Consider the following 23,935-nt stretch of genomic DNA (forward strand, 5'->3'; position numbering starts at 1 on the left):
TAAATTTCATTTACTAACAGTAAATAAACAGACAGATGGAACAGTCAAGGTACTTGTCATGTAATAACCGATAATCATGAGTCATCTTTTTAGCTTCTGAAGACTACCCTTTATCTTCCATGCGGGTAATTGTAATATTTCTAAAATTTAGAACACATGCTAAAACGTCAATACTCACGAGCTGCAAAATATCAGTTTCGAAATTTCCGTTTTAAAATTCATTATTAAGAATATTTAAAAAATGTCCATATTTATGTGCTTATTACAGGCTTTCGTCACTAAAATTGTAACAGGCATAAATATAGTAATTATCTATAATGTAGTAAATTTCACCAATGACGGCAACTTTTGACGGCAATGATTGGCGACTTTTTACAGCCTTTGACAGCAGCTTACTAATTGTGTAATGAACGAAATTTTACTGAACCACATCGCGTTGCCGTCTGGACGCTGGGATGTTCCATAATGGTTACGCGGATGAGAGTGAGAATCTCGACCATCAATTTGGACGGTTTGACGTCGGCGTGAAAAATCCAAGTCTCACTCTTGTAGAGTTTAAATTGCGGTAAATTTCATACGGCTATTTACACCTTTCGATGCTCTCATTCCCATGATTTTTAATCGCGAGTACAACATTACTCGTGTAATCCTATTTCTTCCGTTCCACATAGGCATGTGCTGGAAGCCGTACCTACTTTGAATGCATAATTCAACAATTTCAGAGTGTTGGTGTACGTGATGATGAGTGTGAACACTGCAGCGAGTCGGAGTTACGACATAAACGAACGCGGAAGGCAAACACATTGCATTACGTTATTTTACTTGTTTATTTATTCTTATTTATTCCCTTTACGTTTTTATTTATCATATACGTCAGCGCGTATTCCAATTTACCCCCGTCGTTTGGTACACCTTTGGTAGCATCTCTCCCCCTTCGGTGTAATACCTGATTACAGTCCCGATTCTTACTGAATTTGCTTAATAACTTGTCGCTTATAATCGCGTAATGAATCAGGGCAACGATGCATTCCACCTATAAGTAGAGGACTTTCTTTTACCGTTGTACCCGCACATACTTATAAAAGTCTTCGCGTTTTATTGTACCCGTAACTAATCCCATGTCTGCACGGTTTACCCGACGACATAGATCCTCGTGCTCACCTCGTTATATTTAATCAAAGATTAGTTACATAGCCGGTAAGGGAAACAATGCAGCGATCAATTCAATGTAGATACTTTTCAAAAGCAGTTCGTATCCCTTTTTCTCGTCTCTGTCCGCCGGCGCAAAGCAAATTTCGCAATTCGAACGCGAGTTGACGATAAACTTTGAAACCTGCGAACACCGATAACTTCGGTATTTGATTCTGGGCCTAGTATCGGGAAGTCTAGCTTTCATTTTAGAATTCATATAATACACAAAGCAGCGGTCACCACTTTCTGTTAAACTAATTGACAGTTCTCTAAAGTAGGATTATTATTTTTCCCAGTGACTGTTCAGCATTTCCGCGGGGAAGGCATTGCTCGCATGGTTACTACACGCTGGGTACAACCTGTACGCATATTGCGAATCGTAAAGAGCTGGGCAGTTAATCTATAATATGTAAGTTACATAAGAACCGTCTATGGCCTTCGATTTCCAATACTCCTCAGAATCCGTCGAGTGTGCAGTATATTTGGAAAAATCTCGACGTGGAGATAGACTGAAATTCAGGTTTGAAACGTGTAACTGCACTGTGGCTTTCAAATATCTCTTATACATTTTAAATCCACGCTAATTAACTGAGATCCAATTAAGTACAATGCTATTTAGAATCTGCGCCTCAAACACATTATTGAACATGCGACTTGTACGCGAAAAAATCTGTGTACCTAACAAAGAACTAAATAAAATTGGTGAAATGATACAAATTATACTTTTGGCGTAAAGATCTGTTAGAACAAAGCGATCTATCTGCAATTGTTCAAACAAAAATTATGAAATTATCGATCATAAAATTGAGGGCATTTAAAATTTCTTTCTGTGATTACCAAAATTTTTGTAATGCAATTCAACGCGAGTAACATTCGGTGTATTTTATCCATTATTTCGATGCGGCACTTCTTTGAACAGACTGTTACACGCATCACGATGTCCAATACATTCGTACCAACAACATATGCGACTACTGCTGCACGTTACGTCCCCATTAGTTTAATTTAAACAATTATTAAGGTATAATAAATGAATATCAAAAATTAGCGGACTCGGGATTGAATACTTAGATAAGTATTGCGGTAATTATGAAGATTATTTTATAATTGAGCAGCGCCGCAACTACCGGTCAATGAGAATAGTAGGTGAACAGTGCGTAACTGTAAAGTCGCGTGCCTGTTGCATGTGTGTGTCTACGAATTTCCGTTGAAGATATGTGCAATATACAGCTGCCATGTTTTTGAGACGCGTTCGAGGCTGGGAGAAGGTTGATAATGCACACAGACGAATACTCGTTTTGTATAATTAATTTACCGCAGCAATATATATATATATATATATATATATATATATATATCTACGTGTATCCATGTAGCGTAGTTGCTGGGCCTATACCAACAAGCTACTTGTTGATTAGTCATGAAAAACCACTACTTTTATATGTACATACAATGATGACTTATTGTGAAAAGAACCGGTGAAATCGCTTAGACTTTCCACGGAGCTATATTTCTATTTAAACTGCAGACAAATTTAATATATTTCTGTTAATTCTATTCGGTTAAAAGTTTCCATCACGCCGTGGACCCAGTTGTTCATTTTACATGGCTCTCCAAAAGTAAATTACGCCATCCCCTGCACGGAAAAAAAAATTCTGTTCGGCGAGCTGTATTCTACAGCTCCAGTAACTATACGCACTCTACGGTCTATCTTGTAGTTACAGCAACTATATATTAGTCAGCTCTGATAGCTGCAAGTTGTTCAGCTCTCACAGCTGAATGGTTTTGCTCTAAGAGCTGTAAGTTGCGCTGTGCTCTGGTGCGTTGACATATTTCATAACCTTCAAATTTCATGAGTATGATTTAAATACAGTTGATAGATAATTGTTTAAATAGTCCATTCAAATATGTAAATGACACTGAATAAATAATGATAATAATGATGAAAAATAATACTAATAGCAATATAATTGTACTATTTAATAATAAGCGCTGTGAGCGGAGCCGAAAAATTCTGGTCTAGCTCTTCGAACGAAGCTGTTTAGCTGAGAGAGCTGAACAACGTACAGCTATGACAGCTGACTAACAGTCAGTTATACGAACCATGCAGTGCTCTTCCAATAACAGAACGTTTAGTTCGACGAACTGTTTACAAGTAACTATCTAATATTTAGTTCCACGAGCTGAATTTTTTTTTCCGTGTGCGACCGGGTGAGTCTGCCCTTATGCCAAACTCGTCCTTAAATTCCAATACGTATATTTTTCTTTTTCGTAACTGCTTATATTACAGCTATTGTCGGAGGATTTGACTTCAGAAAATTCTGGAAAGTATATAATAATATAAATTATCTGTCGCTTTAATAAAGTAACCTGAACGCAGATGCAGCAATTGCATAACGTACGCTACTCATGTATCTCAGGTACCGTCATTTTGTGCAGTGAAATTTGGCATCACCTGTAACGTCGCTCGTCGTACGACAAATATCTCGTGGTAATAAATTAATGACACTTAATTTTCGTTATCAAATTGACGATAGCGGCATACTCCAGCAGCACGGCATATCTTACACTTCTATTGCTATAAAAATGAGAAAAAAATCGTCGTGAACAGCGCACCGTACTCTACGTAAAAAGAAAAAAAAAAATATCAAAGTAAAAATAGTAAATAAAAGACGTTTACAAAATTCATTTTAAACCAGCAACCATTCATAACATTTTTCAACAAACGAAATTATTGCATGTTGTCTATTACGGACCTGCTGGAACATTTCTTTTCTAACCGTGTGCGTTGCCTCTCGTAGAGGCTCACCTGATTCGGGAATTTCAAAAAAATATATGCATTCAGCTTAAACAAAATTTATCTCTTTGAATGGAAGCGACAAAACTTTCGATTAACAAATTTTCGAATTACAGTATTTTCGTTGTGTATTCGCAGACTATTTTTACTCCTTTAACGTAAAAAAATACTGACAACAAACGGAATAAGTCCCCGCACGAAAAACAGTTAATCGTTATGGTAATAGTATATTGTGTCACAAGTGCGGAAAGTGTGCGAGTACCGATGAGTGTGAAGTTTGCAACGGAGCCGCAAAGGCGAGTGCAGCATATATGATCCGCACGTGTGACATGTGTCATTCTTACCAACATTTGCGAAGGAAAGTTTGACTTTAGAAGCAAACGAATGTAACATTATCCAAAAGAACTAGATCAAAAATAATGCAGATGCCCGTTGGGATAGGCCCGGCTTCATGAAACCTAATATAAACGAGCAAACTTCAGGTTGGACTCACAATTAACCATCACTGGCGGTGCGTAAAGTTCGTACGTAATATTAAATTATCGAAAAATGCGAATGCGCCAAGAAAGGCCCAGTATGTAAAATTAAGAATCTCCGCTGAGCACATGCGCCAGCACCGTTTTGTCGCATTATTCAGAAATGGGTCACTTTACGCAAGCTCCACAGGCGTCGAAAATCAAACTTTCCAAATATGCGTTCGAAACATATACCGATATTAATAATAGAGGACTAATTGTGATTTTCTTTTGCAGTGAAACGTTAATCAAGTGACGTTTTGTCGTTTTTTTTTTCTTTAATAGTGTATTGAATCGTCCGGCAAATGACGCCAATTTAAGCCCAGGAGCACCCCTAAGCTTCGGAAAAGGAAACGCCCACTTTTCTGACGATACAGCATACATAATATGATAATCATGCATCAAAAATTATTCAGGCAAATGGATATGGCTTCAAAGTTGCTCATTTTATTACTCTGTATAGTTACTCGTGCAATCGACGATTTGGGTAGGTCAAAATTTATGCACTGGAGGTCTGAGGCTTGAAAATATTATGTGATCTTCATTCTTATCCATTCGAAATATTAAAAAATATTTTAAACAAAGAATTATTGTTCCTCGATGGTGTCCCCTGATTCGCGGCGGCCTAGGATACAACCGAGATAGCTTGTTGCTGGTGGATACGCCGATGTTTATTGGATAAAAGTCCGCTATTACCGAATCGAGCAGCAAAACGAGACTAGTGCATGCGCTAAGCTGAAATTCGTAGTTTTACGCACTAGGGTTTTATTTGACGCACGAGCACTTCCTGATAATTTAATTTTGTACACCGCCAGTAACTTTATACACTTTACGCGTTTAGGTTAGGTTTCATGAGGTCGGGTCTATCCAGATTGACCTCTCGATTGCTCTTGATTTACTTCTTTTGAATCATATAACATTCGTTTACTTCTCAAATCAAAGTTTCCATCATTTGAGGTTGGAAAAAATAGCGTGCGTCACACGTGGGTACGGGAGATATCTGACTTTGTCTTTACTGCACTCGCCTTGGCTGATACCGCCAACTTCACACTCGTCGGAAATCGCCCACTTTCCACACTTGTAACACGATACACTAATTACCGTTCGTAAATATATGGCAAGTTTTGAATCGCTTTCGTTTCCTCGCGTGCAACAGTACAATACCGGCAAGTGGCCAAATATATTCTCAAGAAAGGTACCTACATATTTCCTGTTATTCAATCAAGCCGTATCCGACCCGGAGGAAGCTAATCTAACCCCGATACCTCAACACCCAAGGCACTGGCACCCGGAGGTGTCGATCGACAAGAATAAAAATCGCCCCGGGTGATCTGTTGGCGAACTGCGCACGGGGTGATGCGCGAGGTGCGCGCGCGCTCTCGTGCGGCGATGGATGACACCTGTGGCTCGATCCGCGATCAGTCCCGCGACGGCAGTCCACGCGCGACAATATTGTTGCTTAAATATCGCACGTGACACCCGACTATATCGTTGCCAAGTATCTATTGTGCAGGCGGGTTGAAGGGACGAGAAAAAGCGACCTTGACTCGGCCACGTCACGGACATTCGATACTCCGCAACCGAGAAACGTATCTCGGCCGCCTGCCTTCGTTCGGAATCAAACTACTGACATGCCCCGTTCGACGTACGCAGCTACGTGCGCAACGAGAGCCGATCAATCGGCCTTTGCGGCCTGCAGCGATCAACGAGTATCCGCATGTTGTGAATCTTGTTGATAGGGTGAACGATCCGCTTCCTCAATCGCTCGCAGAACATATGAGTTTTGCCTACTTATCCAAACCGCATCGAGCTGCGCGAAACCTCCATATTGCACGATACTCGGTGACCGTGTAACACTGATTGCAGTTTAAAATTACGCGGGGACTCTGATGGGAACAGTTTAAAAACCAGTGTGCCTCTCTCTCACTCGGCAGCCTCTGATCTCTCTCTTTCTCTCCATCTTCGTTACTCTCGAATATATGTATATACATGTATACACGTATGTATATACATATATCTTCTTCGCGTGCGGACGTGGTGTGCAGCCCTCCTTGGGTTCCGCGGTGTCACGGTTCGAGATCGTGCAAGTTCTAGAAAGTCGCGAGTGCAAACGGATACGCACATGCATACCTAGGCACACAGAGTCGGATCGCATCGTCTGACAAACAAGACTACCTAAAGCTGAGAAGGGGCAAAAAAAAGAGGAGAAAAAAGTATCGTCGAACTTTGGGTACGACGAGTAGACGATATAGACACACTCCTATCTCGCTTGTACATCGGATATATCGGCTGAGAGACCCGTCGCCCCATCGCCGAGGTGAAAATCAGCGCGTGTGGACGATAAACGGGCGTCGAAAAGAGCTGCTCTCCCAAGCAACGTCGAGGAGGTCGCCGATGATCGGCGAGGGGCGGGAGTATCGCCGAGACGAAACGTCGCGTTGACAAGTTGGCGTTCTTTCCTGCCGACGGAGGGAGGTGATCGCGCGCCGTCGACTCTGCTCACGGAGGTTGCACACACGAATACACGCGTACCGCGCACACACGCGCGCGTAATACGTGTACGTTATTTACGCATTCCGAGTCGTGAATTCCAGAGCCACACGTTTTCTTCGATAAGTAGAACGCGTTACGGTATTACACAGCGTTTTCCCCATTACGACGTTTCGAAAAAAAGAGACTCGGAGCCAAAGCAGACACGGACTATCAAGACTCGAGCCGATTGTTACGATCTTCGGTTCAACCATCGCTCGTGGAAATCGCAGTTTCGCGTGGGTGTCGCGGGGTGCAGCGGCGGGACAGGGGGAGGGGAAACGTCGATACGGTATTTTCCTTCATTACCCACTGTGCCGCCGCAATTTCGGGGACGTCCGACCTTCGTAGCCTCGTTTTTCTATCTCCGTCTCAGCTTGCAGGCGGCGCGGCGCGCGCGTCGTTAACGGTTAACCGCGATCGAACCCCTCCCCCCTCCCCCTCCCGGCCCTCCTACTTTCCCCTCCCCTCCTTCTCTCTACCCCACCCTCAGCTGCGGCTACTCGCAGAGTACACACAATATCTCTATTCGTCGCATAGTAAAGGCACGCGGCGTCGTTTCAGCATGTGTACGCGGGTGTGTTTACGTGTGTGTGTGTGTGTGTATGCGCGCGCGCGCCCACGCGTGGGTAAGTAAATCTTGCCCGTTGACATCCCTCCTTCTTGCAAAACGAGAAGAAGCAGAAGAAGAAAGGATATGAAAAAAGGAAAAACAGTATCGTCGTGTCGTTACTCTGACATTCGTACTTACCTCGCTTCGTGTCACGTGGGCAATGGTGAGAGCTCGTATACGGACCGAGGAATCGAACTCGAAACAAAACGCTAACGCAACACGACTCGGAAGTTGCGCGTTATATGCGTTTCGATATTGATACGCGTTCGCTGTTGTTGTTATACTTATAGGTTCGAAAATTGAATTCTTCCCGCGCTGACAGGGGGCGACGGTTGTGTTGGTGCGACGCTGCGAAGAACAATTGTGAAACAAAACGACGATCACGGATAAACAAAGTGCAAGTTTGCGAGTTTAACGATTCTTCGATTTTCACTCCTCTTCTACCGTAATTATATCCCACTTGTACCATACGCGTCGTACGATATATGCGTTGTGAAAAAAGAAGTGGCCCACGTTGACAGCGAAAGAAGTTGGTTAAGAAAATCGTGTCGCGAGATATATACGTGCGCAGTGGTGGAACTTGTATATACCATATGTATATGTGTAACGGTGGATGAAAAGCTAATACCCTGAATTAAAATAGTGATGCAGTGCCGTATCATCGCGTGTGCACAGTGCTTCGTGCCTATTCCTTGGATTACTTGAAGATGTCTTCGTCGGTGGGATATTATGACGATAGGAATCCGCTCCTCAAAGGCACCTTATCAAGGTGAGTTTTTACACACCTCGCTCTCCCGTATTTTCGGCCTGCGGCATCCCGCAGGCTCGGCAACTACAACCTATCTTACAATTAGTTTGTTATCCAATTTTCGAGATTACGCGTAGTTTCTATCCTCCTGCTCGCTAATCCGTGACCGTTGCTGCCCGTTGTGTTGCCGTCGATTACGCCAGCCTTTCGCAAGGCCGTGCTGCACGGGCATGACCAGGTATTAAAACTTTTTGCGAAAGATACGTTATACTTAACTCTGTGTTTACATGTTTCAAACTTCCTTCTGCGCCTGTGTGTGTGTCCTGTGTTTCTGTATATGCCTGCTGCGCGCACAAACGTACAACGCAAAGCGCAGGCGTATAATTTGTCCCGTTAAAAATCGCTCGTTCGTTTCTCACAATATGCCTACGTAGTCTCGTAATAATTATATTGTATGTACTACCTTCGCGGTATCTCGCTTCAAAACTCGCGAAGGAAAGTATCGCGCGGACCGGATGCGTTACGGCCGCGAACACGAAGTTACTTTCGAATATTTGACTACCGTCTAGCTTGTAATATGCCCCGTTTATCAAGTGTGACTGTCCCCGCGAACCGAGATTCGCAAAATGTCCATTTCAAACATTTGGCATCTCGCGGGTTTTCCGAACTTCATTTTTTTTTCTTACCTCACGTTCGTTTGCTTCTTACTCGGTAATTTATGTTTTTCGCATGTCGAAACTGGTAACGTATAATTTATGGTATTCTTACTGTGAAGTATAAGCTGCTTCATAATTTATCAAAAACGTTACCGTTTCATGGAAATTGACAGCTTGAATCTTTACAGAAATAAATAATCCAGGTTTTTTTCCTCTCGAGACTGAAGAAAAATCAACCTCATATTCTCTGAGGACACTTGTTTTAACGAAGCTTAGATTTTCATTTAATTTCCCGCTGAAAAATACTCGCGTGCACGTTGAGTAACGAAAAGAAGTCTACGTTGTTGCATCGTAGCTTCGAGTGATCCCTGCACGTTATAATAGACTGATAGGAGAGCGTTGCCGCAAAGATGCAGCAGCAGCAGCAGCAGGGATTGCATCGTCCGTTCGCGGTGTTACTCGAAGCGGCACAAACGTCGTTATACCTGTTTAATAAATAGCGTTATGGATGCCGGTATTGTTATTGTTATTATTATACAGGTATCTACAACACGACACCGGTTCGAGCAGCAAGAATTTAGCAATAGTAGGTCAACTTCGACTACTTTCGCGGCGGCGGTTGGCCTTTAACGATATTTCACGAAGGAAATGAATCGACTCCGCCTCCCCTCTTCGCGAATCGCGCAAATTCTCCCCGGTTTATCGTTACGCGAACTAAACCTCGATGACGGAGGCGAAGGCGTAATGACCGTTCTACTACGAATTTGGCCAGCTATGCATGTACGCTGTACTGTAATCTGGAACAGGGACGAAGAAAAAGAAATGTGTAACAACAACAAAGTGAAGAAAAAAAAGCGTCAACAAGAACAAACACACATAGAAATCGCGTGGTTATTACGCGTGTACCTATTATACGCGATATACACGACATACATATGCATTGGTTGTTTCAAATCGTCCTTTATTAAATTGACATGCGGCCCGCGACGACGAAGGTCGCTGTTCTCTACCCATACAAGCCCAGCTGCATTTATATTATGTCTATACGTTGGATAAAATCTGCTTAAAAACGTTCCCCAGGCAAAACTAGATTCCCCTCAAGGTCACGCGGTTCCGCCACACGTTTTTCTCTCTCAATCCAGTTTTTAAAACTCCCGCCGCCCGGGGCGCTCTGCTGGAGTTTACAGTTTATCACCGATACCTTTGAAAAATTTTATTATTGGCATCCATTTTTCTTTACTCACAACGAAATTATGATAACTTCTTATTTTCGTTATAGCATGATCAAATTTATTGATCGAAAAATTCGTTTCCATGTAGTTGATTGACGATAAAAAAACAAAAATTCACCAGTATTCATACATAACTTGTAAAGCGAACATGCGTACGTGGCTTTATTTATCGTATTTTGCACATGGTCTGCAAAATACGATATTGCGAATGTATTGTGAGGTACAGCTATATGTATAATACGTTCCATACGTGTATGAGTACGGCACGGGGGCAGAGGGGGGGGGGGGGGGCAACTGATCGATACTTTCCTCCGCTCCCCGCCGCAATCGACGCCATATTTGTTTACCTCGATGCCATGCGACTGGCGGATCACGTGGTTAAATAGGCCAAGTTTAATATAATACATACATGAGGCGAATTAGTGTACGCATAGCAGCAGCAGAGACAATCGACGCTTCGATTTGTATTAATATTCAAGTTGATGAAAGGTGCGTGTGTGTGTGTGTATATTAACAATTATCTAGCTTTTATTGTCAGCTCCAGGGAAAAATTTTTTTTTTTTTATCACGAAACAGACTTAATTATTTCAGAATAACAAAGTGCTGCAGCTGATAAAGTTTCATATGCAATACGTTGAGTACTGTTTTCGTTAACTTTTTATAAAGAATCTTACGATACAGAGTTGGGAAAAAGAACATTATCATAAATAGAGTTGCAACATGAAAGATCTGAAAATAGATTACCGAAGGAGATTTTTTTAATATCGTAATAGAATCGTGTAGATTATGTTAAACAACCATCTCCGTCAGATCGACGGATATATAATATTATAGAATAAGTTCGGTCGCTGGAGGAGAAATCTTTCGTTCAGAGGAGTGGAAGAAACTTTCGGTAGAGTCTTTGAAGAACTTTGTTCTTGCGATTTCAAATAGATGTGATAATTTTCTTCACCTTAGGTTGAACATAATGGTGATTATCGTCTTTTTTTTTTTTGTTATCTCATTTTATGTATTGTACAAGTTATTCTTTAGTCTTTACTCTTTCCAATTAAACAAAATTACCAAAATCTTTTGTCCTTTGCACCGTTTCTCGACGAACATTACCTTCAACACGCGTGGTGGATAATTATTTATGGAACATTGTGTAGTTTTTTGTGGTTGAATGTTGCAATCTCGGCGGTTGGCAGTCTCGCATTTTCTGCTTGACCTGCACCGTTGCTCTGGGTTGGTTGAATATCTTCTGCATACCTACATTTTCATCGTCGTTCTAAGCGGAAGGAAAAGGATCATGGTAAATTTACGCGTGTGTGTGGATATCTTCGATTTTGACAATTTGTCGTGGAATCTCAACTGCTCGTACAGCAGATCATAATTATGCAATGATTTATATGCAAATTATATCAACGGCAATATTGACCTTATATTCTTGCTGTTTACGTTAAAGTATTCCGGTGATTCTGGATCGCTGAAAGGTGCGAGAAATGTCTGAAAAATTAAGCACACGTTTCAAGGTCATTATCATTATTCTATCGAGTCTAGTTTTTTTTTTCACAAGATTTCACTCGTCGTCGCCGATTTTCACAATGTTGGCTCTTTTCCAAAATTACAGCTTTGGAAACGATGGTCTAAAATAAACAATTAAATATGCTTCGGAGTTTGCGTATTAGGCGGGAGTCGGAATCCGGCTTTTTACACCGAGTCACACCGAGGAATCACATTCAAGTTACACGTATATGTATTAGATTTTTGAATTTCTTTCTCGATTTCTGTTATACATACTTGCAGGAGATTGGTAATAGTTACATATCGCTGAAAAGTTTTCGGAATCTCAAATTACGTAGATGAAAAAATGATAAAGGCACTTATTTCACCGAAATCCATCTTACGTAATTTCACAACTTTTAGCTCTCGTGAAGATATAATAATCGTAATAACAAAATCTTTCAACGGTGTACTTTTTTGTATTTATTGTTCGCTATAAATTGTTACGCAGGTTCTGCAATTACTGGTAGCTAAAAATTGCACTGCAATGTTCATATATCCGACGTCAATTACACTCGTGCCAATTTCTCAACAATAAAAGCGAAAAAAGGAGATTATTGTTCGCCAGGGCCGGGCGGGCGGTCTGATTGATTGGTTAAAGGGTGCGGCACTGCAGTGGCCCAAATCGCCACTGGGGATGAACCGTCGCAGAATCAATTCTCACATTAAGCGACGACGTTTGTATATAACAAATTTCATCCGCAGGCTTGTAATGTACTCAAACCCTAAACCAACGATTGCGATGAATTTTTGTCAACGGTTAAATTATTCTCGGCAATGGAAATGACCGACAGATATTTTGTGCTAAAAAAAAAAAAAAAAAAACAATCAATCAAATGCATACCTACTTGGGTTGTAGGTACGTGATAGATATCTGCTGAAAAACGAAGGGGGAAAAAGCGGAAAACCGTTACGTGGCATGTTTGATAGACAACATCGGATAGAACAAGGGGAGAGAATTGGAACGAGAAGTTTTTCATCTCGTCAACAATTTAACATCTATATATGTATATACAACACATGTATAAAGTCGTCAGATTGTTGATGAGATGAAAGAGTTAGGCCTGGGCGATCTTTTTATTAACCCTATGTCGTAACAAAGTTGATGGCTCAGTAACAATAATAATGGACGAGGTTTATCGATGTCACATAGAATTTTTATGCCATTTCTTACAGCTCTGTGCATGTGGCCAGATTATATTAATTGGTGAAAGCTTTTTACATGTAACGATCGCTGTGTGAATTTGGTGGTTTTATATTCTTATGAAAGTATCAGAAGGTCAATTAATCATTACGCGCGCGTTGGAAAGTGTATGTAGAGTATTTTTGAAACAATAGCTTGGAAAGCGGTTAGTAATAGAAAATTGATGAACAAGTTGCAGTTTCGTTCCTTTGATTTGAGCCAAATTTATTCCCTCGGCTTATTCATTGGTCAGAATAAAACATAATTACGGGATAATTTGATCTCTTCGAAATTGTTCGCTACTGTATTTTTTCTTTTTTTTTTTTTCACAAATCTATCGTACTGAACAATATGTCGTCTGTAAATAATTATGTTAAATACCTTTACTGAAACAGACTCGGACACGTACGCTGATAAAAGTGACGAGTGAAGAAAATGAAGTCAACAAACAAATGGTTTGCTTTCGATGTAAGCATTGAAATATTTCAGCTGCGTTATTAAATTAAAAAGAATAAATTAACAAAAATAAAAACAAAACAAAAAAAAAGAAAAAAGAAAAAAGCGACCCCGACATATTTAATACCCGCTACGAACTTTCCGTATCGCAGAAATCTTAATATATATAAATCTCGTGTCACGATGTTTGTCCTCAATGGACTCCTAAACCACTGAACCGATTATAATAAAATACGCACACCATGTGCAGTTCGATCCAACTTGAGAGATAGGATAGTTTAAATCTCAAATTATAGTCGCAATTAATTTATTGCTAATTATTTGTCTGTTATTATTCGACAGTCACAATTATCTGTTAACTCCAAATGATTCTAACAGATGTCGATACCTTTAGACTGGGTTGAGTAAGTAATCAATAGATGGCGCTGCTATGGTAAATCTACGAACGTGTCATATAAGCTACACTAGCAACCCATCCCAGCTTCGCACGGGCATATAATAATATAATAAAAGAAAATACACAATGTTTACAGTGAGTTTCTAGAAAAATAACATTTATATTATTACTTAATATTATTATATGCCCGTGCGAAGCCGGGATGGGCTGCTAGTGAAAGTATAAAGCAAGTGTATAATATGCGACTCGAACACTTTCGCGAGGAGGTATTATGACCCGTAGGTACGCTACACACACCTACACACTCAATGCGGAGATATTTCTGTACACACAGTCCCGGCATTAAATGGCTTTGCCAGGCTGCGCGGCTCAGCTGCAGCTTACACCGCATGCACCGAACGTGCAAACTTCCGCGTGCTGTTTACCGCAAGTGCAAGAGAGACGGAATCCAGCGTTACAAGCGCGAATTAGCAGCCCGCGAATATTTACAGATGCTTCTTGTCCCGAAACTATTGGACATAGCGATATATGCTGTAGGGAACTTTTTTCCAGAGCTCGTCGAGACATTGAAAACTCTTGAGCACAACTTTCCTCGATCTCCGATACGTTGGTCATCGTTCGCCGTCAATCGACCGATCGATCCCCTTCCGAAATGGCTTACAAATGTCGTTACATCTCGAAAAATATTGATCTGGTTGTAATGAAATATAGCCTTCTAGGCCAGACGTTGTAGCTATCGGCATAAAAAAATAACCATAATCGATTGGGTAGTTCTGGAGCAGGGATTGATGTATACTTTTGATGTTGTATACTTTTGATGTTTGTATACTTTTCAAGTCCGAAGTACCGAGGTACTAAATTACTTAGTACTGATCAAATTATCAATTATCCAGTACAGATGGATTTTTTACTGAGAAATGCAATCGGTACCAAGTACCAATGTACTTTGTATTTATATTTCTGATGATTACCAAATACTGCAGTATTGAGGTATGTACAGTTTAGTACTCGACAATGCTGTGATTACATAAATCGAAAAATAGGCTGAATTATGTGATTTTTGATATGATTTGAATAATCCGAATATTATTTAAATAAACAAGACAATATTGTCTTTTTCTCTGAGCTAAAATTCTACTTCATTATTATTATTATTTCATATTCGTATCCTTGTTTTTACCGTTATATTTTTTGGAAAATAAATAAATTCTTTCCCAAAAATTGACGTTACAACCGTGTAACGTTTTCACACAAAATATTTTTCAGGTACTTAAGAATGTCACAAAATGCTAAATTAGCACAATACGTTACATTAACGATAAAACTTTAATTAGTATTTCGTATTTCACAAAGTACAAAGTACATTTAAAAAGTACGAAATAAATCTGTACTTAGTATCTTGTACTTCACAAAGTACGAAGTACGACGGGACTTGATACTGATCGCGAGTCTTTTAAGTGCAAATGTACTTAGAGGCCGTCCATCCCTGTTCTGGAGCTATAAGCGAACATGCGGATGTTGAGTTTTACATACGTGGAGAAAAGAAGAGATGCGCGAGTTGCAGAGTAAATTAACCATTGACGTTCCATCCGTTGTTTGAATGATTTTTATTTATTCTCTTCAAGAGTTTAATATCCAGTTTCTAAGTATATGTTTAGGCGAAATTCTTCGCGCATTTAGGGATGTTTGAATTTTAGTAAACCATGACGAACAGAACATACTCATACATTTATTTCGAAAAGTAAACTTTTCAAAAAGGTCATTCCGAAATTGCACGATGGCGATTTTTTCCTCTGACGTTTCGTTACGTTAACGTTAGAAAATCAGCCTCCTGATTCGTTCAGATCGCTCAACGACTGGGTAAAATTTGACGCACGCACCATGCAGTTTCTCACAATCAACCTGCGCCGCGTTTCGCTTCTTCTATCATTCTCAAGATCGCACGCGTTCCGAGAAAGTATTCCTCGCGTGCTGCGGCTCTTTGCGGGTTTCCCCCCTCCGTCGTGGATGTATAAATATGCACATAAAAGAATAAATTGGCGTCAATTTCGCAGTAGCTTACCGCCTATGTGTACACGTGTGAGCGACACGCACGCACCCGCGTACGTATGCAACGCTTACGCGTATGGATGTACGTACGCATGCGATGCGCGGGAAAATGTCGGTGAACTTTCGGGGTCAAATTACGTTTAAAGACGCGCAGCAACGACAGCTGTGAAAAGGAAAAGGTGGGGAACGTGCGGAATTTTTCGACGACAAATTTCTCCTATCCGCGAACTCTGTACTGAAGCAATTCGATATCCTCTAATCGCGTTAGGTGACTTCGGGATCGACGTTTTTAATCACATAATCAAATTTCCTTCTGACAAATGAATCGTCGAATGAATTACATTACATGTCTTTTATACACAGGGAACGGCTATTCAACTTGAATTCGGCTTCGGCTTAAGGAGGCTTAAGGAGGCTTAACGTTATTCATCGTCAGCTACGTTCGTTTAACGAGACGATGAAGTTTGTTCAAACGTTAATATAACGCTGCATTTGTGTACTAGGGTGGCTCCTTATTTAGTGCTCGGTCGAATTTTTTTATCATTTGCCTCCCCAAATCGACTTCAAATAATTTATTACTAATATGCCGGATTGAAAATGTGAAAGTGATCGGAATGGTTCGAAAAAACACGCGGGGGTTATTTGGGACACGAAATACGGTTTCATCGACCCAGAAAATCCCCGAGTGACAAATTGCGAGCGAATAGGATCAATTTCTAGATTTTCAGTTCGCCATATTGGATTCGATATCTTGAATTTTGAAATACCGATGTTGGATTCATTTTCAGCGACCTCGAAAACCCGCGAATACCGAGTTCCCCTTTTCTAGTCCCCGTAACCTTCCCACATTACATTTATTCTGTAAAAACAATCATTTTCAACACAAAAAAAAGAAAAATTACAGCGATATCTCAAAAATTTAATGTACATTTTGAACAACCGATTGAAACAAGGTGTCTTGTATGAGACGCTGTGCCGTAAAGGGTTACAATATACTTCTTGGGCTATATTCTCAGTACATTATTTTATTGCGAGAGTAATAATTTTCAAAAAAATCTACAACTGCGAAATTTCAGCGGGCATTGGTGCTACGATTTGATAAAAAATTCACACCGTCCTACCAGGCAATCTAGACGAATTGCTCACCCAGTAAATGGAAAAAACTCAGATTTAGAGGGTATGCAATTCGTCTAGATTGCCTGGTAGGACGGTGTGAATTTTTTATCAAATAGTAGCACCAATGCCCGCTGAAATCTCGCAGTTGTAGATTTTTTTGAAATTCATTACTCTTACGATAAAATATATCTGAGAATGTAGTCGAAACACGTGTATTTTTAATAGAGAAATCCACCCTCTTACAGGCAGGGGTAAGAGTTGAGATAAACATCTTCAAAAAACTAGGGACTTGTTTATTTATTTGGAACCGATTTGGGGGGTGAACGATAAGAAATTCGTCCGAGCCCTAAATAAGGACGAATTTATATTTGTTATTATTAATAAATTCGTAATAAAGGAAAGAATTTTCAAATTTTTTATCATACTTGATGTCTTACGAAATTTTTATCATCCATATTTTAATAGTTTAGGGAAAAATGATTTCGGCATACATTTTTTTTTTTTATTTCAAACAAAGTTGAAGCAGATACAACAGGTTGACAAAAAGTATTGCGTGCAGATGTCACAACCATGCTAAAGTATATCCGTATATACATGGTTCATCAAAAATAGCGAGATTCGTTTATTCATAACTTTTGTAATTATCATTTTTAACGAGAATTAAAAAAGGACCCAATCATCTTCAATACTTATTCGGTAATGAAAAGCTGAGATTTCTTTTCAATTATATTTTTTCATCATCGTTCCGTTAATCGTAAATTATAATGTAACTGAATTCAACCTCGTGATGTAGCACATATTCCTTTGCCTAGGTAACGGTTAGGTAGATGATTTCTTGTCGACAATGTCGAGCCGATTCACCTGCCGATAACAATATTAGACGACTATTCGTAGAAAAAATAAGAAATTACGATAGTTGTATTATAAAACCTTGAGTATAAAAATAAACGTGGCTTTTAAAACTCAACACTGGGAGTTCATTTGAATTTTATGAATGATGAAAAAATGCGTAGGTACATTGAATGGTCTATTTGCACGAAATAGAGTAAAAAATACTCCTCTTCTGTCACAATTCGTCTTGAACTCGATCATTTACTTTCAAAAAAAAAAAAAAAATTAAAAAATGATTTGGCGAATAATTCTCTTGTTACTCGAATTACTCGATGGATCTCTTCTCATCTCTTAAGTTGAAGAGTTTAAATCTCGTTGAGACGAACAATTATGCACGTACTTTTTTCTGATTACTCTTTATACTCGTTTATATTATTCGCGTAACTTCAGCTTTCTACCCAAACATTACAACATTGAATTTCCGCGAGGAGCAATAAAAAGTTTTGAATATCATTAACGAAGTTCTCTTTTACACTTGTTACTAAAATCACCGTTGATTTAGAGATAATAACTTTTTATCGTTAAAAAGTACGAACAGAACCTGTTTAAGGTTCGAAACTTCGTCCTTCGGTGTTTTTCCAAGAGCTTATGTTAATGTCGATTATTCTTTATCAGTTTAACATGCCAAATTTATCAAGTAGGCTCTTTGAATAACGTGATTGAATCCAGCCAAATAACAATCGTTGAAAAAACGTGTAAAATTAACGCCTCAGGTTCACAAAGAAATGCGGTCTTTTTGCGGATTGGAATACAACGGTGAAATATTTAAACAATTATACATGTGAACAAGTATCGAACAAAAATATTCTCCGCAAGCCTAGACAATTGCGATCACAAACTTACATAGCCGCATGCATCAAAGTCCAACTGATTGTTATTAGCAACAATCAAAGAAGGGTCATTCAACTCAGGTTTGCCCTGACGTGTATACGTAGCTGTATGTTGTTATTATTACCACAGCTGTATATTTCTCTATACGAACATGAATGAGTTTTTGCAAGTTTTTCCAAACACGTGCATTCGCGTATATTTTCAATGCCGACGAACGGAAAGCGTACTCGGAATTGGATTTAAAAATGTACAATAAATACGGTGTGTTCAAATTTTTGCAAATAAAAAAAAAAAAAAAACGCAATAAATAAAACAGCTTCGCCTTCGGATTAAGGGCCACGAGATCGGTATGGGTCCCCTGTAACCTACGTTTATATCCCCATTGAATTGAAAAGCGTGTGAAAGGTCCGGTTCACAATCAACTTCTTTTCCTGCACACTGCACACATCCATGCGCACGTGGACATAATCCACTATAGCTATTAACCACTTCGCGTATTTACACGTTTCTATACTAGAAATCCCGTTTCTCTATGTTGATAGAAAACCCGTCGATTTGAAAGTTTCTTCTTTTTGCAACTTTTTTTTTTTTATTTTCACTCAGCTTGTCATATACCTACCACCAGAAACCTGATTTGACGTCCTGAGATTGCTGTTTCAATTTTAAGCGTATAATAATGTACGTAAATCGCTTTTTCAAAAGAACATGGAAATCTTGAACGGAGAGCAAGAAGTAAATGATATTCTTTAATCTTCAATCTTTAATTCTGCGTATTAAAAAAAAAAAAAAAAAAATGTTTCCCTCTGTTCTTTACCTTCTACTTTTTTAACTCAACGATCGAAAAATGTTACGATAAGGTTTACACGTATGTACGTATATGATACAAACTTACAATACCTACAACAGAAAACGAAATTGGCACAAACTCTGCACGTCAACCTTAACCTACAACTTTGTTGTTTTTTCTGATCCGTTATTTATATTCTATGCATTATATAAACACGCAGTGTTAACTTCGATACTGCAGTAAAAGAATGATCAAACAATGATATCGTGTATCCAGCTAGGCTGGATTAGATGTTTTCTAGAAACTGACTGTGAGAAACAGCCGGGCAGGTCAGAAGCTCCGAGAAAAAGTAAACGTGGCGAACTAGCGTACTCCAACCACTTCTACTACTCGTTTGGCGATACTTTGCGCGCATCTCGTCGTCATTGCACTTCTGCGTTGAATATATAACACGTCTATACACCACCTATAGCGCACTTTTAAGATTTAGTATAACTGTATCGAGTATAGGACTGCACTCGTTTCGGTTACAGTTACGCTTAACGGTCGCGTCGATTAAACATCGAAGAGTAAACGCACTCGTGGGATAAATAAATACAATATTCACGCGCGTATACGAGTTAAATCCGATCAAGCGTCGAATTATACACGGATTCGTTACGTTATACATGTCGTATTAATGATTCTCAGTCGAGGTAGTCACATGAATTTTTTCTAGTATACGTAGCTGTAATCAACCGAAAATAAAATGAAATAGAAAGGAGTTTACGTGGTTTGACGGATTGACAATTTATTTTAACACGCCACGTATTGATTTTATCACAGATGAAAAACATCCGTTTCACTTTCGAATTTGATATTGCGGTTTGAAATAAATCTGCAACATTGAGTTCGGTCGGCACCTGACACAGGCTTTCTTACGTTCCAATTGCAAGCTTCGGCATCTTTCACCTTTGACTTACGAATTAATTATACGCCCGGTTGTCGCAAGATTCAGCCATTATGTACAAGGTAGAACTCACCGGCCGAGAAGCTCTCATCCTATTCTACGAGTTATAACAACACCAGTTGTTAATTGCCCGGACAACGGAGCAGGTAGTAATCAAGATATATCCGGCTTATGTTACGCCGACAGCCGGGCTGCTATACACACTTTGTAACGTATACCTACCCTACTCGACAATTCACAATTATACCTATATCAACAGTACGGCTTTTATTGACACGGAGATCGGCGATAAACTGACAATACCATCAATTTTGTAAGTTTAATTAATAGTTGAACTATCGCTGTACAGACGCGCACGTATGTCGTGCCCGAAAGTTTACTGTTTTTAACTCTTTCTTCTCTTCTCTTCGGATTCCATTACCATCCTTTTGTTTTCCAAGGATAGCGCTACTTGTTCGATTAAAATACATACATATAGAAAACAGGAATAAGAATAAGCGATTGATTATTTTGATTAAATTCCTGCGTGTATGATTCGTGACTCGATGTATGCACGTGCGCACACGCATATATACATATATATATATGTATATGTATATGTGTATACACAGGTGCTCAAATGACTTCTTATCAGGGAGAACTTTCGATGCGAGGGCAATTATTTAACGAGCGTGCGTCAAAATGGCTTGAATTCTTCTTCTTATCGTTCGTCTTGTTTTTCCGTTTTCTCGCCCGACGATCTTCGCTGTTCATCAATGTTACCACAGCTGTACGCCGCGCTGTGAAAATGTCTCGTTTCACGATCGTTTTTGCAAGTCACGATCATCTTCGCCTTACGACGGCAGATCCTTGAGTGCTTACAGACGTGGGTACACCTACCTATACGCGGCTTCTTACATATTCTCGTTGGGTATCATTCTACAGCGCGGCATGTCACGGCATGGCCTGGGCCAGCTTCTAGCCAACACTTTCACCCAGCGATTTCTACCGCTCGCTGCTAGACGTATAACTATATACACCTACGGTCGCGGTCGAATTGCTGCTTCGCTCCTCCCGTCACCTGCTGTTCGCAGTGCCGCCAACGAAGAATCGCAGTCTTTGTACGTAATCCCTTTTTATCAACGATATTCGTTATTTTCATCGTGGTGAAAATTTTTTCCGAAGAATAGGTCAACTTTGGTCGTTTAGGTAACTCTGGTCGCTCTGTATCTACGGAAATTCTAACCCGATTCTTATACGCTTACTCTACACGCCATCCATCCTGTAATGTGACGAACCTTCGTTAGATGTACAAAGGAAATTTGTCAAATTTTACTTCTAGACGTAGTTTTATACGATATTTTATCTCGCTTGTAGGTCAGGGAGAGAGAGAGAGCGAGTTCGGGGAATGTTTGCTTCAGAGCGATCTTTTGGTGCCGGTGTTAGCGTTTGCCCAGCTCGATTATCACCCAAGTATAACAATAAAATTGAAAATTGGTCACCTGCAATCTGCGATATGAGTTCATTCGGAAAAAAAAAATCAAATTGCTCTTGTGCAGATATTTGTTATTGATATCTTTTATCGAGCTTGTTACAGCAATGAATCAAAGGTTACGTTAAGTGCAGTTTAGATGCAGAATGAGAGTCATTACTTTTTTTATTTGGTCTTCCTTTTTCGTTTTGTTACCATGTTTTTAACGCACCGAGATCTCATGGCGCTTTCAAATTTCTAACATCTTAACATCCCTGAAGGGGCTATACTATACGTGATATAGTATACACCTTTTATAAAACAAGGAAAGATACAAACAGGTTGAATTTCGACCATTTTTTTTGTTGATGTAAGATTTTTTTTTATCAAAAATTCATCGTGCGTATGGTTTTACACATGGTAGATGCATGTTAAACCCCCTTAAAAGTTAGTGGATGGCGTGCGGGTCTTGCAAACATTGGATACGTGTACAGGATACTGGTATAGGTAAAAGTTTATCACTTTCCGGAGCTATATGTGAAAAAGAGAACGAACGTGAAGTAAAAATCCGATCGATTCCAAATATGATTGCTTTCTTATCTTGCGCATGCTTGCTTTCTCTTCCTTCTTCCTCCTCTTGCGAAGCTAATCCCAGCGAATCTCTTGTCAGGTAAATACCTAAACCATTGACTTGGTACACAGAGAACCTGAATCTACTTGTTGAATAGCCATTTTCATTGTTCGCCGAAACGTAGCAGCTGTATAAGTACGCGTATAAGGTGGCAGAGATGAGATGCTTGATTTCTTGATCGTTTCCGCGTAACTCGACCGATTCCATTACTCCTTACAGTAGGTATGTGCTATGTTGCCTCTGCCGACTACCGCGTACAAGCACACGGGTTAACCAGAGCTCCTGGCTCTGTTTGGAAACTTTCAGTCGCTGTTAGAGAGTTGCGAGGAGTTTCATCAAGGACGTACAACGTGTAAGCGGTCGAACGGTAACTGGAGTTTACACAGATTTGATGACTTCCGAATGTGAGATTTTACAAGCATAGGACTTCGCACGTTATACGTTATGGGTGAACAACCTTACCGAAAGGTAACGTTACTTATGGCGTACGACGCCGTTATTTTCAATGAAATTCAGCAATTTTTGCAGCGGAACGTGGAGAGAGTCGTGATGTTAAGAAAAAAATAAAATAGAATAAAAATAAATAATAATAATATAAATAATAAAAATAATCCTGCAATAATTGCGGATGTTTGTGTAGGATGGCGCGCTAAGATCGTCGGATTTATTTTATTCCGCGATGGAATCGCCGACTGGCTACCAAAGGCGCTGTGCTTGGACACGGTGGCTACTTATTTGAATCAAGGCCTGCATACATCGACCCTGCCTCAGCATTCGTGATTTTATTCTTCGCTCTGCGACGTTCCCTCTGTCCGTGTGTTGGATAAGAATATACGTGTACAGTATACCGATGGATACTCGATGCGGCGTAGGCATACATGTGTGCAAGGATTACGCCTTGCCGTTTTCGCACCATACTCGGTATCTTTATGCAGTATACAAATACTATAAAAGCAAATATATTTTACAATAACTGTCCGTACCCGTAACAATAAGTAATATTTAACTGTCAAATATTTCAGGCGTTTGAAAAACGTCAAACTAACTTACGATTAATCGTAATATTGATTATCGATTTCTGGTATGTGTTCAATATTTTGTTGAATAACATTTTCTAAATTCCGTTGATTTTTTGTTTAATTATCGCTTAAGCGACATGGAGGAGTCCGATTTAGCGAATCTTGATGTTTATTTATTTATTTGGTTTAGTTGGAGGTAATCTTGCGTTAGTCGATTCCCTGAAGTATGCCGATCGCGTGCAAATTTGACAAAAGCACGCAACTTTCAATACGACAATTATAAGTATCGACGGATGTTTTACCGCCAACGTGTTGAAAAGTGTCAAGATTGCGCCGTTTCATTAAAACAGCAC

The 23,935-nt window shown here is 39.7% G+C and overlaps 1 protein-coding gene across 3 annotated transcripts in view; it reads left to right on the forward strand.

Annotated features, from left to right (window-relative positions):
• The first annotated feature begins 5,969 nt into the window (after window positions 1-5,969).
• The window catches only part of LOC124308255 (AF4/FMR2 family member lilli), a 204,497-nt gene continuing 186,531 nt past the window's right edge, over window positions 5,970-23,935 (forward strand). For 2 of the 3 annotated variants that reach the window (XM_046770808.1, XM_046770809.1), the window contains exon 1: window positions 5,970-8,414. In XM_046770808.1, coding sequence (XP_046626764.1) covers window positions 8,353-8,414 — 62 coding nt within the window. In that variant the 5' untranslated portion in view covers window positions 5,970-8,352. The remainder of the gene's footprint in view (window positions 8,415-23,935) is intronic. The other variant, XM_046770815.1, reaches the window with a different exon arrangement.

This window comes from Neodiprion virginianus, chromosome 6 (genome assembly GCF_021901495.1).
Source record: "Neodiprion virginianus isolate iyNeoVirg1 chromosome 6, iyNeoVirg1.1, whole genome shotgun sequence".
Lineage (NCBI taxonomy): Eukaryota > Metazoa > Arthropoda > Insecta > Hymenoptera > Diprionidae > Neodiprion > Neodiprion virginianus.